Source organism: Triturus cristatus, chromosome 1_1, assembly GCF_964204655.1.
Source record: "Triturus cristatus chromosome 1_1, aTriCri1.1, whole genome shotgun sequence".
Lineage (NCBI taxonomy): Eukaryota > Metazoa > Chordata > Amphibia > Caudata > Salamandridae > Triturus > Triturus cristatus.
In genome coordinates this window covers 87,806,981-87,824,029 of record NC_140579.1, presented here as the reverse complement: position 1 = coordinate 87,824,029, position 17,049 = coordinate 87,806,981, and the positions used below count along the sequence as shown (strand labels likewise).

The following is a 17,049-nucleotide window of genomic DNA, read 5'->3' as shown; positions in this document are numbered from 1 at the left end:
TTGAACGATTATGCCTCTCTACAGCGGATAACAGACAGGTTGCTGCGCCCCGCATTGATGCTTCTGGAAAAGAATACAAATAATGACCTGTACTCAGTGTGTTCAACGCAATGAAGACGAACCTGGAGAGCTGTATATTCATCAATAATAAAGGTATAGGAGGAGGAGGAGTAAATGAATACTTTGGGAATACTAGATTGTCCAGTGCAAATCTGGTAACCCACTTGAATGGAATTGTTGAAGACATGCCACTCAGATGGCACAGAAACCTATTACGGGACTTGTGTCAAAACACCTCCAGCATTGAGAGACCATGGTACAAAGACATTCTGCATTGTATTGACATACATGCACAAGAAGACACAAGCCTGGCAGTATATTTAGATACATGCCTGGGAGAGACGACACCTCCTGCAACCCCTGAAGCCACGTCATAGGTCACCAGTGTATTATCATCCACTCTTTGAAGGACCTGCATTAAGAAAACAAAACAAAGGTTACATTTAGGATGCTGGGACCCGTGTAGGTCTGTACTCGATACACAAATAACTATCTGCATGAAGTCAAAAACGTTGGTCTTGCAGCCGGTGGATTTGACCCCGGTTAGCAGTACGTACTGCCAGAGTAAACTGCGTTGAAACTACTTTAGAACATCCTATCACACACCGCAGCGGCCCACCCTTAAATACATAAATATTGTGTTAAGTTGTAGGCCATTTAACAAGTTGGCATCACTTATCGAATGCTAGGTTGGTGTTTCTTGTGTGCTGCCCTGCTATAGTAAATGATCAGTCTACTGCTACAAGTTCTCTGCTGTGAGCCGCCTGTCCCCAGCTCAGACATGTACAACTCGATTCCATGGGCTGGGTGGGCACAGCTGTAAGCTGCCCGGCTCCGCCGTGTCCTGCACCATCACATCAGTCATAAGGAGGTAGCTCCCTAAAATGGTAAACGTTACCCCTCACCCCTGGGTACGGCCATATGGCACATACTTCATTCAACTGAGGCTCCCTTGGCAAGGAAGAGATGCTCACTCATCACTTAGAAAGATGGGGCGGGATTCAGCTCCCTCGCGACCATGACCATTTTTAGATTGGGCTCATAGTGCTGCTATCTATAGGACCTCTTGTGTACAATAGACCCTGGGTCTGTTCCCTTCTGCAGGTGGCTGGTTGAAATCAATCACCTCTTGGCTCATACCAGAGGGCCTTTCGCTCAGCACATGATGCTGTCTGTCTGGTGTATATTCCTTTTCAGCAACAGCTGTAGGGAGCTATTTGGCGGAACTGAAGATTCACCCAGAAAAGAAACCTCCCCTCTACACGCAACACCTGAGAAATAGCGTGGACATGTGAGCGGACATCCGTAAATGAAGATCTGTGCGGTCTGACGCCAAACTCGGATAAACAGATACCTCTGGGTTTGTGGCTCAGTGTTAAAAACTGGGATCTACTAGCAAGGGCTATGGTTTTGGCTCATTTCTCATTAATGGAATATGCACTGACCTGTCCAATAAGTTGCTGAGCAGCAGGAAGGAGGCTGCAAGTCTAGCTTCAATCATATCCGGGTCCCGCAAATCCTTTTAGAAAAAAGATTCGAGAGCTGCGGAACTCCTTGGCAGCCGTCTGTCTGCCCAATGAGCAGATCAAGTGTGATCCAATGGTCCAAGCGCGGAGTGTGTTCACAGGCACTCGACATGTCTGAGGGTTCGGTCTCAGAGTTCTGCTTTCACTCAACAAAGGGCACGATGTGATTGGCAGGGACCTAGTTTTATCCATGTAGCCATAAGCTCTGGGTTTTGAATTCCAGCCATCTTTTTTTTATTAGGCACATTACAGCATTGTCTGGAGTTTGGGGGATATGGGAAACCTGTGGCAATGACTTCTCAAAATAAAATAAATCCCAATAAGGGAGCCAGAGGCCTGCTTGCCCTACATCCTCGACACATGAAACATAACTACGGCTCCCGGTTTTATGGCATTTATTTTTTTAACATTTCCGTCTGTATTTATCCATATTTATTTTTTGCTCATTTTATGTGTATTTTTACACATTTATTTTTATAGCAAGCAAAAGAAGAGGCTGCAGCTAGTATTTTTTCACATTTATTTAAATAGCCAATGCACTCTTGCACTCGGTTGTTATAGATTTATAAACGTATCTACATATGCCAAATTAGGGTTACTTATTACATTCATCTGAACACTTTGCCATTGTAGCACAAGCCCATGTTCAAGCTCTAGAGCCAGAGTGCTCGTGAGGACCAGATCAGCTGTTTCCCTCTGCAGCCCGACGCCAGTCGTGTTGCACGTTTCATGACGTGTGTAATTATTGCAGGATCGATGACATAGGACAAGTTGTGTTCCACTGTTGTGTGCTTCCTAGGAGCTCCTATACTTCGGTTTTAAAACAAGCTTCAGTACAACACTGAGAATAACGTCATGTAATAGCTACAACGTGCAATGTTCCAAAACAACAAAGACAAAATAGACCATCGGTGTCTGTAAAAAGTTATACGTTTCCTATCCCACTCAGAGGAAAGCAACCAGCAGTAACTGTTCGCCACCCACTGCATGCCAGGAGTACAGGCCGATCTCGCACCCCATTCTGGATATTTAGTATTTAGTGGACTTCCCCTTAGATACCCTGCGTCGCCTCCCACCCCCTGCACCTAAAAACCTCAATCTCGAAATAGCGCACTCTGATGCCCTGGTGGTTTAGAATGAAGGCGCGCTCATGCTTCTGAAACGTCAGAAGTTTAAACATCATATAAACAGAGGGACACAGCATTCGGCACGTAGAGGGGCTCTGCACTAGCCCCATCCAGCTGTCATTTCTCCCTTCACACCAGTAAGGAATTAAACCACGACCCCCGCATCAGATATAGAGCCCAAAACCTGAGTTTCAAGGTGGCGCAGAGAAGTGTGACTCAGGCTCACCTCTCCACTTAAAGCGAGGTTTACACTACAAAAGGCCACCCCCCTCCGTCGCTCCGCCTTATAGATGTGCACCCTCCCTTTCACTTACATTGGCTGAGGGGGGCTGTTATGCCCACACCGACACACGAATCCGACAAGGATTAGGTGAAAGACACGGATTAGGAAAGGTCAGCAGGGGGTTGGCGGCAGGCACAGTGCGTCCACAGATCTAAATCGGACCGAGGGAAGTGGCAAACCTGGGCTGGAGCATGGCCGCCCAGTACAAGTTTCCGAATCCGTTTTTTACCGTTTCTATTTATAAATACAGACAAAGGAAAAACAGTTTCCCGTCTGTATTTATATGTAAAAATCAGTGAAAACCAGGAGCCTTAAACATAACACCCCAGGTATGGCGAGGCCTATATTCCTGAACTCATTTCTGGCACAACAAAACTATGTGTTACAAAAGGCTGAAATAAAATAAGGAGATAGATTTGGACTGAAAGGCCACTCCCACTATTGGTGGCATACTTCATCATCGGCCAGTTTGCCCCACCATGTTAACTTGATACTAACTTGGTGGCTCAACCTCATTGGGGAGGGATATCAGATTAAGGGTTCTCTGGTCATAAACGGGGTCCAGATCATTTTTTAGAACAACCTTCGTTGCCGCCTCTCCCTGATTGAGGCATAACAAGATCAGCCAATGAAAGCAGGCGGCAGCCACAATCCTCCAGGAACCACCAAGGCTTCCTTCCCGTCACTTGATGACGGCTCCACGTTCTGGGGTATTAACATTTTTAATGCATTAGATTAACTTGATTAAAAAAAAAAACAATAATAAAAGCCAGTACCATTTACAATTCAAAACTCACACTAGTACACATGCAATGCGATAGATTTCGTAAATACAACAAAGTGAGCTATCGCCATTTTGCATTCCACCATTTGATAAATGCTTCAAGAAGGGAAAAAAAACAATAACATTTGTGTGTGCTGGGAGAAGCCAATAGCAAATATAAAGTGTTAACCATAAGTGTGAGGATTGCCAGCTCAAAAGAGCACAGTGCTGCGTGGGCCCAACATATCCTCAACCTCCGTCTCATTACTAAGAGACTTTCCCTGGACCTATTATTTACGAGGGTAAAATCGGTTGCGGCATCAATTCCAATGGCCATTTGTATTACCTTATGTCAGTTATAGCTCTATAGAGTACGCATTAGAGGAATAGGCACTTAGGCTCTGTATTGCCTATGTCTGATAGGGCACAATCGGAGAATTGCCTGGGTTACCTGGAACTGCAGAGCGTGTCTGCACGAGGCAGACTGGTTAAGCCAGGGTGTCCCATACAGGCAAGGATCATGGTTGTCCCTGGGACTCCTATCCTTGCAGGATCATGCTTGGACCAGGGGTCTCTTATACTTGCAGGAGTCATGATAGGGCCCTGGATCTCCTGCAATTGCAAGGACCATGGTTGGGTCTTCTGTACTTGCCGTGGTTATGGTTGGGCCACAGGTCTCCTGTACTTGCAGTGGTTATGGTTGGGCCCCGGGTCTCCTGTAGTTGCAGTGGTTATGGTTGGGCCCGTGTCTCCTGTACTTGCAGTGGTTATGGTTGGGCCCCGGGTGTCCTGTAGTTGCAGTGGTTATGGTTGGGCCCGGGTCTCCTGTGTTTGCAGTGATTATGGTTGGGCCACGGGTCTCCTGTACTTGCAGTGGTTATGGTTGGGCCCCGGGTGTCCTGTAGTTGCAGTGGTTATGGTTGGGCCCCGGGTCTCCTGTACTTGCAGTGGTTATGGTTGGGCCACGGGTCTCCTGTACTTTCAGTGGTTATGGTTGGGCCCCGGGTGTCCTGTAGTTGCAGTGGTTATGGTTGGGCCCGGGTCTCCTGTACTTGCAGTGGTTATGGTTGGGTCCTGGGTCTCCTGTACTTGCAGTGGTTATGGTTGGGTACTGGGTCTCCTGTACTTGCAGTGGTTAGGATTGAGTCCTGGGTCTCCTGTACTTGCAGTGGTTATGGTTGGGCCCCGGGTTTTACTTGCAGAGGTTGTGGTTGGGCACCAAGTCTCCTGTACTTGCAGTGGTTATGGTTGGATCCTGGGTCTCCTGTACTTGCAGTGGTTAGGATTGAGTCCTGGGTCTCCTGTGCTTGCAGTGGTTATGGTTGGGTCCTGGGTCTCCTGTACTTGCACTGGTTATGGTTGGGCCCCGAGTCTCCTGTACTTGCAGTGGTTGGGTCCTGGGTCTCCTGTACTTGCAGTGGTTATGGTTGGGCCTGAGTCTCCTGTACTTGCAGTGGTTAAGATTGGGTCCTGGGTCTCCTGTACTTGCAGTGGTTATAGTTGGGCCTCGTGTCTCCTGTACTTGCAGTGGTTATGGTTGGGTCCCGGGTCTCCTGTACTTGCAGTGGTTATGGTTGGGTCCCCGGTCTCCTGTACTTGCAGTGGTTATGGTTGGGTCTCCTGTACTTGCAGTGGTTATGGTTGGGTCCTGGGTCTCCTGTACTTGCAAAGATTATGAATCAGTGCTGGGTCTCATGTACCTGCAGGGAGTAAGGCATAGTCTAGGGATCCCATATACCTGAAAGGATCATGGCTGGGTCTTTGGGCTCCTGTACTTGCAGAGATTAAATGAGGTCTTCGGTACCTAAGAGAACCATGGTTGTGCCCCTGTTCTTCTACATTTGTATGGATCATGACTGGGCCTTCGGCCTGTACTTACATGGATCATTATTCTGCTCTTTGGGTCTCGCCCATGCTTGGATCATCAGCGCCAGGCACACCAAGATGAGGCAGCAGTGTGTCCTAGAAATATGATGTATTCACTGTAATTGAACCGTAGGTGTACGGTGCATGCTGGAATCAAGGATGGGTCTGGGATTACCAGGTTCAGAGGACTGACTATATCAGTGACCACATGGAACAGTGACAATACAAAGCTGAATATGAAACTGGAAAAAGGCACAAGTTTTAATGTCAATATGTGTACGAGCGTCTTCTGTAGCCAAATTCTCTCCCTGGTCGCACTGTATTCTGACACAACTAGAAACTGAAATTTTAGGGGCCTTCTGCAAGTTGTACAACATTGTCTTCCTTTCTTCCCCATTTCTACGGGGGCAGGTGGGACGACAGGGTTGAAGGGTATGCACAATGGGAATAGACAAAGGAAGTGATGCACTGACTCCTGGGTTACACACCTGACATAGAGAGACGGTTTTATTCCACAGGGTAATTTTCTCTGGCTGTAGGATAACCTCTTGGTAGATCACTTCAGCAGTACACTGCATGAAAGCCTGGGAAGAAATACAGTCATGAATTTGAGAGAGCCTAGGTTTCAAGTGGTACAAAGCTTAAAGGGAGAACAAGCATGCATAAGAGAGAACCTGTGGAGGAAGAGAGCAATTAGTGAGAGTTTGAGAAGTAACAGATGCATGAGTGGGCTAGAGACTTGGGGGAAAGTGGCATGCATAGGGCAGAGCTGGGACAGGCAAGAGGCATACATGGGGGAAAGGAAGAGGCATACATGGGGGAAAGGAAGAGGCATACATGGGGCAAAGGAAGAGGCACACATGGGGGGAAAGAAGAGGCATACATGGGGGAAAGGAAGAGGCACACATGGGGGGGAAAGAAGAGGCACACTTGGAGAGAGTCATGAACAGAAATCAACCTGCAGAGAGGGGAGTCAAAAATGGGCGAGGAGGAAGACTTGAATGAAATAGTCACCACAAACAAGAGAATCATGAATGGGAGACAGAATGAAGGAGGAAAACTGACCCAAGTGGGTGAGAGCTTTGAGAATGTATGGTCATGAATGGACAAGAGCAGGAGAGAAGCGTAAGACTTTTCTTGGGGTTCAATGCCTGTTGGAGGCAATAGGGAATTAATTGTAGAAATGAATGTTCTTTATCGGTGGTGTTCTTATGCCACAACATCTGTGCACATCTGGATAACCAAATGCTCCTTTTCAGCACTTGACTCTCAAAGGACTGCATTCAAGACTTATTTCAAAAGGTGGTGTCAGATTAAACACTCAGAAACAGTCTTACACCACAGACAACCATTAATAATTTTAAGGTCTGGTCAGTTCTTAACTTTTATGAAGAAAAAGGAGGTTAATGCATGTTAGTACATCAAAGAAGCTTAAAAATAGAACACAATGAAAACCTGAAGTGCCTACCACATTCTGGCCTAGAGAACAAGCACAAACCTTTAAGTGGCGGTGCCCAAAACAGTTTAACACTGAGCCCTGCAGACGAATGTAAGTGATGACAAGCGCTTCACCTTTTCTAAGGTTAGTTCAGCAGCGCTGGCTTCTTTAGCAAAGTCACCGAGAGGGAACATCCAGATGGAAAGATAAAGTGTTACACTATTGGTAATCAATATGTCTTTTATCAATATTCAAGGACTTGGAATCAAGTTAAAGCTATTTAAGAGATGCAAGCTGTGCATCCTCCACGCTCCTAAGGCCAAACAAACAAGTGCCCACCCTTCACAAAGGATTTCTAGATTCTTCAAGGACTTTGCGTAGTGTCCAGTGAAGTGGCGCACCATGCCCATCGAAGGGGAGCAAGTCAAGCACTGAACTCTAAGCTGGGGACAGTGGCTGGTGGCGCACCATGCCCATCGAAGGGGAGCAAGTCAAGCACTGAACTCTAAGCTGGGGACAGTGGCTGGTGGCGCACCATGCCCATCGAAGGGGAGCAAGTCAAGCACTGAACTCTAAGCTGGGGACAGTGGCTGGTGGCGCACCATGCCCATAGAAGGGGAGCAAGTCAAGCACTGAACTCTAAGCTGGGGACAGTGGCTGATGCCGCACCATGCCCATCGAAGGGGAGCAAGTCAAGCACTGAACTCTAAGCTGGGGACAGTGGCTGGTGGCGCACCATGCCCATCGAAGGGGAGCAAGTCAAGCACTGAACTCTAAGCTGGGGACAGTGGCTGATGCCGCACCATGCCCATCGAAGGGGAGCAAGCCAAGCACTGAACTCTAAGCTGGGGACAGTGGCTGGTGGCGCACCATGCCCATCGAAGGGGAGCAAGTCAAGCACTGAACTCTAAGCTGGGGACAGTGGCTGGTGGCGCACCATGCCCATCGAAGGGGAGCAAGTCAAGCACTGAACTCTAAGCTGGGGACAGTGGCTGGTGCCGCACCATGCCCATCAAAGGGGAGAAAGTCAAGCACTGAACTCTAAGCTGGGGACAGTGGCTGGCTTGCATGCAGCTAAACACTAGGAGTCCCTCGGATGGCTGTTTTAGAAGTATGGGAATTTATCTTGAGCTGCAGCTAGTCGCGGTGAAGATTGTTTGGTGGTAGGAGCACCAAAGTGCTGTAACATCCATATCAGATAACGAAGAGGCCAGCAAGAACCAATGGTTCTTAGCTGCGGTTTTGACTCGTGATCTCTCAAATCAGAGAAGCTATTAAGTAATTTACAATGGTTCCAGAATCCAGACAACCTCCTCCAGCTAACATGGAACCCCAGGCCAGGAAACTGAGGTCGGTTCAAAGAATGGTCTGGGACCATGCAGGCTCTTCCCAATTGTGAGGGCCATCAAGCGACTTCCTCAATTAAGAGGCAATCGTGTTTGTCCCTGGGTAGCTGGCTCAAGATTCCTTGTGGCTCTGGGGCAGTCGGAGTACATCAAGATGTCCTCTACGCAGGCCTTCTCAGTTGGGTGGTCCTTGGCGACCCTCTGCGAATCCGGTTACTCATACTGGCAGGGACAGTCCAACTCCTTGTCATAGGCAGGCTGGTCTTCCTATCTCCACAGACCCTTCAACAACTCTCTTCGGCAATCTTCCCTGATTTAAGTTGTTTCAAAGATAGTAGCAAACAAGCAGTGACAACAAACTAAGAAGCTAGTACTTACCCTTTCTCTGGAGAGTAAACCATACCAATCAGTGAGGCTGCCTTATGTTATATCATATTTCATTGATATTTTTGTTTTGTCTGTTTAAAATGTTTTTCTTTTTTTACAAGTAACATATTGAATTGAATATGCTACTTACCAGTATGCATCTGTTCTTGGCATGTAGGGCTGCTGACATTCATATCTGTGCATATCTGTGCATAGATCGCCGCCTAGTGTTGGGTCCGGATGTTTGCACGTTGTTGTCCTGGAAGAGTCTTCGAAGTATCCTGAGATAGGTGACTCCTCTCCTGGACCACAGTGCGCATGGGCATCCTCTCCATCCTCAGATTGTTTTTCGCCATTGTGGCAGTGATGGAGTAGATACAGAAAGTGATGACCATGCTATACAGTAATTCTGAGAGCTGCAGCTGCTACAGGCGCCGGGGAGGAGGGTGGGCGATATGAATGTCAGCAGCCCTACATGCCAAGAACAGATGCTTACTGGTAAGTAGCATATTCAGTTCGAGGCATGTGGGCTGCTGAATTCATATCTGTGCATAGAATACATAGCAGTACCTCCCATTAGCGGCGGCTACCAGTGCCAGCTGCAGCGGTCTGAAAAAGAGTTTTGAGAACAGCCTGTCCTACAGCTGCCTGCTGTTTTGAGTGTACATCTACACAATAGTGTTTGGTAAATGTATGTATAGTGGACCATGTGGCTGCTCTACATATATCATGTAAAGGAATGTTTCCCAGGAAAGCCATGGAGGCCCCTAACTTACGTGTTGAGTGGGCTTGTGGGGGAATCGTTAATGTGCGTTTAGCCTTTTGATAGCAAATTTGAATACATTTAACGATCCATCTGGCTATACCTGCTTTGGAGATGGCGTTGCCTTTGTGTTGTGGGGAAAAGGCAACGAAAAGTTGTTTTGTCTTCCTAAAGCTTTTGGTTCTGTCTATATAGTACATGAGGGCTCTTTTGACGTCTAGTGTATGGAGCATTCTTTCAGCGACATTTTGTGGATTCTGAAAGAAAACAGGCAGTTCAATCGTTTGATTCATGTGGAACTGCGATATTACTTTAGGCATGAATTTGGGGTTGGTACGTAGTACAACCCTGTTTGCGTGAACCTGTATGAATGGCTCTTGAATGGTTAGTGCCTGGAGTTCACTAACTCTTCTCAACGAAGTGATTGCTACTAGGAAAGCCACTTTCCAGGTGAGGAATTGAATCTCACATGAGTGGAGAGGTTCGAAGGGTGGACCCATCAGTCGGGTGAGGACCAAGTTGAGGTTCCACACTGGTGCTGGTGGGTGTCTTGGGGGAATTACTCGTTTAAGTCCCTCCAAGAAGGCTTTGATGGCAGGCACTCTGAATAAAGAGAGGTGCTGCCTGTTTTGGAGATAGGCTGCTATTGCGGTTAAATGGATACGGATTGAGGTGTATGCCAGATTGCATCGGTATAGGTGTAAGAGGTAACAGATTATGTTTTGAATGGATGCGTCTAGCGGGTTAATGTCATTGTTATTGCAATAAATGACAAACCTCTTCCATTTGGCTGCATAGCAAGCTCTGGTAGTGGGTCTCCTAGCTTCCTTAATGATCTCCATACAGTCAGGTGGCAGGTTTAGGTAGCCAAACTCTAGGACTTCAGGAGCCAGATCGCCAGGTTCAGCTGTTGCGGATCTGGGTGCTGAATTTCTCCATGGTTCTGCGTCAAATGTGCGGGTTTGATCCGCAGCCTTTGATGCGGCACCACGGAAAGTTCCAGAAAGGTGGTGTACCATGGCTGGCGTGCCCATGTTGGAGCAACCACGATGAGTGTCAGTGAGTGTTGTCGCAGTTTGCGTGCCACCAGCGGTATCAACGGCGCTGGGGGAAAAGCGTACGCAAATCTGCCGGACCAGTTCATCCATATCGCATTGCCCTGCGACTGTGGATGTGGGAACCTGGCGGCAAAGCTTTGGCATTTTGCGTTTTCGCTTGTGGCGAATAGGTCTATCTCTGGATGACCCCACTGTTGGAAGTACGGTTGGAGTACTGACGGGTGTAGCTCCCACTCGTGCATCTGGTGGCTGTGTCTGCTGAGCAGATCCGCCATCTGGTTGTCCTTGCCTGGGAGGTGTTCCGCCATGAGGAATATGTTCCTCTGAATGGCCCACTTCCACATGCTCTGAGCCAGATGAGACAACTGTGGAGAGTGCGTTCCTCCCTGCTTCTGTATGTAGTACATGGCAGTCATGTTGTCCGTCCGGATCAACACGACTTTGTTGCACAAGTGTACTTTGAATGCCTTCATGGCTAGGAAGATTGCCATCAGTTCCAGAACGTTGATGTGCATCTTCTTTTGTTGTATTGTCCATAGTCCCTGCACTGTGTAATTGAGTACATGAGCTCCCCATCCCTGGAGAGACGCGTCCGCTGTCAGTATTATTTGTGGAACAGGCTCGTGGAACGGTCAGCCCTTGCAAAGGTTTTGTGGATTCCACCAATGCAGAGAGCTGTATGCCCGACCGCTCACCAACACTAGGTCTTGTAATTGCCCGTGAGCCTGATTCCATTGACGTGCCAAGCACTCCTGAAGCGGGCGCATATGTAGTCTCACGTGCGGGACTATGAAAATGCAGGAGGCCATCATGCCTATCAACTGCATGAACACTCGCGCAGTAAGGGAGTGTTGGGGTTTGAACTTTGAGATCAGCATTTGCATGCCGTTGATCCTCACTAAATTTGGCTGAGCTGTGGCTGCCAGTGTGTCTATGGTCGCACCTAGGTACTGTTGGACGTGTGCGGGTTGGAGATGTGATTTTGGGTAATTTAGTGAGAATCGCAGACTGTGAAGAAGGTGAATGGTGCGGGACATGTGGCTGGCACATTGCTGGGCTGACTTTGCCTGAACAAGCCAGTCGTCCAGGTAAGGGTAGACGAGAATGTGTTGCCTCCGTAGATGTGCAGCCACAGTAGCTAGGCACTTTGTGAAAACTCTGGGTGCTGTTGTCACGCCGAAGGGAAGGACTTTGAATTGGTAGTGCTGCCCCTGAATAGTGAACCTGAGATATTTTCTGTGTGACGGGTGTATGGGTATGTGGAAATACGCATCTTTGAGGTCTAGCGTGGCTAGGAAGTCTCCCTGTCTGAGCAGCGGGAGAACCTGCTGTAGGGTGAGCATGTGGAAATGCTCTGAGAGAATGTAGTGGTTGAGGGGTCTCAGGTCTAGTATAGGTCTGAGTGACCCGTCCTTTTTTGGTATTAAGAAGTACAGAGAGTACACCCCTGTCCCCTGCTGGTGGACGGGCACGACCTCTATTGCGCATTTTTGCAGCATACTTAGCACTTCCTGCTGTAATAATGCTAAGTGCTCTGAGGACATAGGACGGTGCTTTGGCGGTATTGTGGGTGGAGTGGAGGTTAATTCGAGGCAGTAACCGTGTTGGATAACATCTTTGACCCACCTGTCTGTGGTGATGGTATTCCACGTGGACAGGAACCGCTGGAGTCTTCCCCCGACAGGTGTTATATGGTCGGGGGGAAGGGAGAGGGCGTCACTGTTTGTTTTTGGGGGAGGACCTGGTATTGCCGTAACCGCGTCCTCTGCCCTTTGTGCTGGAGCCACGATATCCACCTCGTGTGTTTTTATCATAGGTACTTTGTGTGCCCCCTTTATTGTAGGTTTGCTGTGACCCTTGTCCTCTACCCGCTCCTCTATTTCCGGAGTGACGAAAGGAGCCACTACGAAATGTCTGCGTTTGCAGAGCCCCCATTGACTTTGCAGTGTCTGTGTCTTTTTTAATCTTTTCTAGGGTGGTGTCAACCTCTGGTCCGAATAAGTAGTTGGGGTTGACAGGCTGATTGAGGATGTTATTTTGAACCTCAGGTTTGAATCCGGAGATTCGTAACCAGGCGTGTCGTCGTAGCATGACGCTGGTGTTTATTGCTCTCGCAGCTGTGTCGGCGGCATCCAGTGCACACTTAATGGATGTGTTTGTGAGAAGTTGTCCCTCCCTGATGAGGAGCTCCGCTGCCTCTTTGTACTCGTCTGGTAGATGTTGGAGTAGGGTCTCTAACGTGTCATAGTGTGAGCGATCGTAGCGAGCTAGGAGCGCCTGTGTATTGGCAATGCGCCATATGTTTGCCGCCTGGGCTGCAATCCTTTTGCCGGAGGTCTCTAGAACCTTGGACTCTTTGTCCAGGGGAGGAGCATCACCAGTTGTCTGCGAGTGTGCCCGTTTGCGAGCATTAGCAACTACGATGGAGTCCAGAGGTAACTGGCCTCTAATGTACGTAGGGTCCCCAGGTGCGGGCTTGTATTTTTTCTCGATCCTGGGGTTTATTACCCGTGCCCTGGTGGTTTCTTTGAAAATGTCCTTTGCTGGCTTGAGGACACCTTTCAACATGGGCAGAGTCTTTACAGTCCTCTCTGAGGATGCGAAAGTGTCCACCAAGAAATCGTCCTCGATTGTGTCTGAGTGGAGTTGCACTCCATGATTGGCTGCGGCACGTTCAATGAGGGCGTTAAATGCAGCAGTGTCCTCTGTGGGAGACGTTTTTGCGCCATAAAGCTGCGTGTCCTGTGTATCCAGAGCGGCACCTGGGTCTACAGGGTCATCCCAAACTTGATCAGGGTCCTGCTGGCCTTCAGGGTCCATATCCATGGGGTAGGTGGTGTCGTCACCCATGTAGTCCTCTACTGCATCCGTGTCGGAGTGCGTCGGAGAGAAGGACTGTGGATCTGGGTAAGAGGTGTGGAGGCGTTCATAAAGAACTGGTTCCGATTCCGCCGGCAGTTTTTGCTTTAGCGGGATCCTGTAAGAGTCCAAAGCCTGCTCGGAAGTGATCTTCTGCTTTCGGAGCATGAGCCTGCCGGTGTCGGCGTCGATGAAGTGGGACGGTGATGTCCCAGTAGGAGAGTGTTCAGTAGATGGGGACCTTGTCTGGGTGACACGTGTTCTGATCTCGAATAGTTTCGGCGCCGTGGATGGCGGCAAACCAAAGGTGATGTTGGTTGGTGCCGAAGGTGCCTTTTGAGCTTTTTTCGGCTCGGAGCCCGACGTGGCCTGGAGGGCTGCCTTTTCTCTGATGCGTTGCAAGGACGCTGCAACTTGTCGCACCTGGAACGCCGACGGTTCTTTGGCGCCGAGTGGTTCCGTAGAGGTAGGTGTGGACTTCTTTGGAGCCACAGGGTCATCGAGTCGAGGAGAGGTAGTAGCTGTCGACGGCGTCGATGATTGGACCGTAGTTGCTGCTTTCGAGGTGGATTGCGATGCAGCGGCCATTTTAACCTTGGTGGTCGGTGCCGATTGTTTCGGTGCCGGGGGCCGAGGCGCTTTGGCGGTACCGATGGCCTTTCTCTTTGGGTCGACGCCGACATCGGCTGCAGCGAGTTCGGCACCGCAGTCCCTATTGGTGCGGTCGGAGCCGACGGGTTTGGCTGGCGTCGAAGGTGTGGTGGTCCTCGAGCCGACCAGTGTCAGTTTCCCTTTCGGTTTCTGTTGAACCAGTGCGACGATTGGTTTCGGTTTCGTGGAAGGGAAACCAGTCTTTTTGGGTAATAATGGCTCTCGCTGGATGTCCGAGGCCGGGCCAGAGGGCGGGGCCGAAGAACTGCGGGATTGGTCTTGGGTAAGGCCCGAAGGCGATCCCTCGACCGGAGCCGTAGACTGACGCACTGGGATATCCTCCGTTTGGACGGGTAGGCCCTGCTCGTCACCAGAGCTACCTTCTTCGGCCCCTAAGGCCTCATCGTAGTCTCCTACCTCATCGTCGGCTTCTTCCCTGTGAAAAAGCTCTTCATCTACATCTTCCGATCTGGAACCGTGTTCGGAAGCGGGGCTGGAGGGTATGTTTTCCAGGCTTTCAACATCTTCGTCCTCGGTGCTGAAGATGTTGGTCGGGGCCGGTGCCGCTTGCTGCGCTTCAAGTCTCGCGGCTCGTCGATTCCGGAGAGTCTTCTTGGATCTGAATCGGGCACAGGCCATACATTTCGATTCGTCGTGATCCGGTGAGAGGCATTTGTTGCACACCGGGTGGACGTCGATATGTGGATATTTCGCGTGGCAAACAGGACACCGCTTGAATGGGGTCCTCGATTCCATCGTAGATGTAGGGTCGATGGTCGGATATAATGGATCCGAAAAAGTTGTTAAAGTCGCTAAACTAGCCAGTAAACTGTCGATACCGATCGGGAACAGTACCGACGAAAACTAAAGGCCTTTTGGCCTGAAAACTAAATTTTCCTAACTTGAGTCAAGATAAGCACATCCGAACCCAATGGCGGAAAAAAACAATCTGAGGATGGAGAGGATGCCCATGCGCACTGTGGTCCAGGGGAGGAGTCACCTATCTCAGGATACTTCGAAGACTCTTCCAGGACAACAACGTGCAAACATCCGGACCCAACACTAGGCGGCGATCTATGCACAGATATGCACAGATATGAATTCAGCAGCCCACATGCCTCGAACACTTAGATAATTCTCGCAGGGCTTTACAGTGCTTCATCATTAATGAGTTTCCACAGAATTAGAAAACGTTTACAGACACATTGGCAGGTGTAGGACTGATGAGCCAGCTCATTTGGTTGTAGGGCAATATTGTATGTTCCCCGTAGGCTGCTCAACCTAATGTTCTGGTTGGTTTACTCTTACTTCCATCCTCACAGTAGATCAGCCCATTGAGTTTCATCCCATGCCTCATACATTTTTAAATATCTTTAGGGCAGCCCATGCCAGCATAAACTGTTTTTTTGCTGCTGCAACGCACCAGTCCATCAATATACTATGTCCCCTTTGCTACGATGAAGTTCACAATCACAATCAATCTCTGGTATCTATTCAAGGTCTGATCATCCCATATTCGTAAATGTACAGATGCTGTCTCCAGGCCTAGTGGTACTCCCTGGGTGGCAGCTATTTAAGGCACCAAATCAGAACTCTGCTATTACTATTCACTACCATATTGTATGAAGATTCCTTGTTCAGCGCATTCCCTCAGGTAAGCGTCTCCAACCGTTCTAGGAAATATCTGAGCCCTCGTGTGTATTCTGGAAAGGACTAAGTTGCACCAAGTTCAACCACAATCTCAACGAGACCTCCCTGGAGTGCTCGAGTGCCTCTTCCCCGGCCTCCCGCTCAGGTGTACCTTTGTCAGCTTCTCAGTGCGGTTTGAGGGTTCGCTAAATCCCTCTGGGTATTATTCAGTCGCTTTCTATAGACTAAAGAGGTGTCTAGAGTTTTGCTCTCCACAATCAATTCTTGATCGTAGGACATGTATGAGCTGTATGTATTTAAAGTGTTTGACATGCTGTCTTTTTTGAATGTTCAGATGAATGTTCAGATGTTACCCAATGCCTGGGGGAGTTTGCTTACAGCCATTAGAGACTAGTTTTTGTTTTACTCCAAGTCTGTGATCTCTCCTGACATTGCCTGTTCAGGGCAACCATTTCACAAAAAGATGTGGTCACAGACAGGAAAGGGGAAATTTCATGTTTTGCCTTGTCATGGGAATCTCTACTACACTGAAAAAGCAGTGGCCGGCTAACTCTTCCCACTAAACGGGCTGATCTGGTTTTGGCAAAGGAGAAAGACTAGTATTTGAAAGCTGGCATGTCTAAAAGGTCAACAACCAGCCGGGGACAATGGAGATCACCATTTTGTGCAGCACAGACACATACATGGACTCCAACGTTCTGTCACAAGTCCATTCGTAGACAAACACACATCTACCAGTCATGAGGGAGACTAAGAATCCATGTATAGGGGAATGAAAGACTTTATGGAGGAGATGCCAGCGGACCTGCTCCTAACTCCCCACAAGAACACAGATATAAAGGTATGTGCTCAACTCCATCAACGATGACACCGCTGTCAACCCTGCATTGCCTAGGTAGAGGGGCCGCAGCCCGCCTTACAAGAATAAAGTGCACTACAGGTATTAGAGCCAAGCGATTAGGTCACTTGTGGTTTAAACAGAAGAAATTGTACATAAAGGGACCTACTCTGAGAGGTAAGTGAGGTCAGGGAGAAAGAGGGGAAAACAAAGCAACTGAAACAAGAACAGCTCCCCTAAGACCTATATTTCTTTATCGGGCATTAAATCTCGTATGGGTTGAAATACAAATTTAACTAGACATTATTTTGACATTTAAATACACATATACATGTTCTGTTTTTTTCTAAAAATTCATTTTATTTTTAGTTCTTATTAGTTTTCATCTGTTGTTTATCAATACATATTATTTTATATGTTTTTGTTCACTAAGAAAACACGTTTTTTAAAACATT

At 48.4% G+C, this 17,049-nt stretch overlaps 1 protein-coding gene across 12 annotated transcripts in view; it reads right to left on the bottom strand.

Moving 5' to 3' along the window:
* Positions 1-17,049, bottom strand: part of LOC146869555 (stAR-related lipid transfer protein 3-like) — a 160,864-nt gene that overhangs the window by 17,368 nt on the left and 126,447 nt on the right. For all 12 annotated transcript variants that reach the window (XM_085605422.1, XM_085605247.1, XM_085605994.1 and 9 more), the window contains 2 exons: positions 6,114-6,209; positions 393-472 (listed from right to left, as the gene is read on the bottom strand). In XM_085605422.1, the coding sequence (XP_085461548.1) occupies positions 393-472; positions 6,114-6,209 (176 nt within the window). The remainder of the gene's footprint in view (positions 1-392; positions 473-6,113; positions 6,210-17,049) is intronic.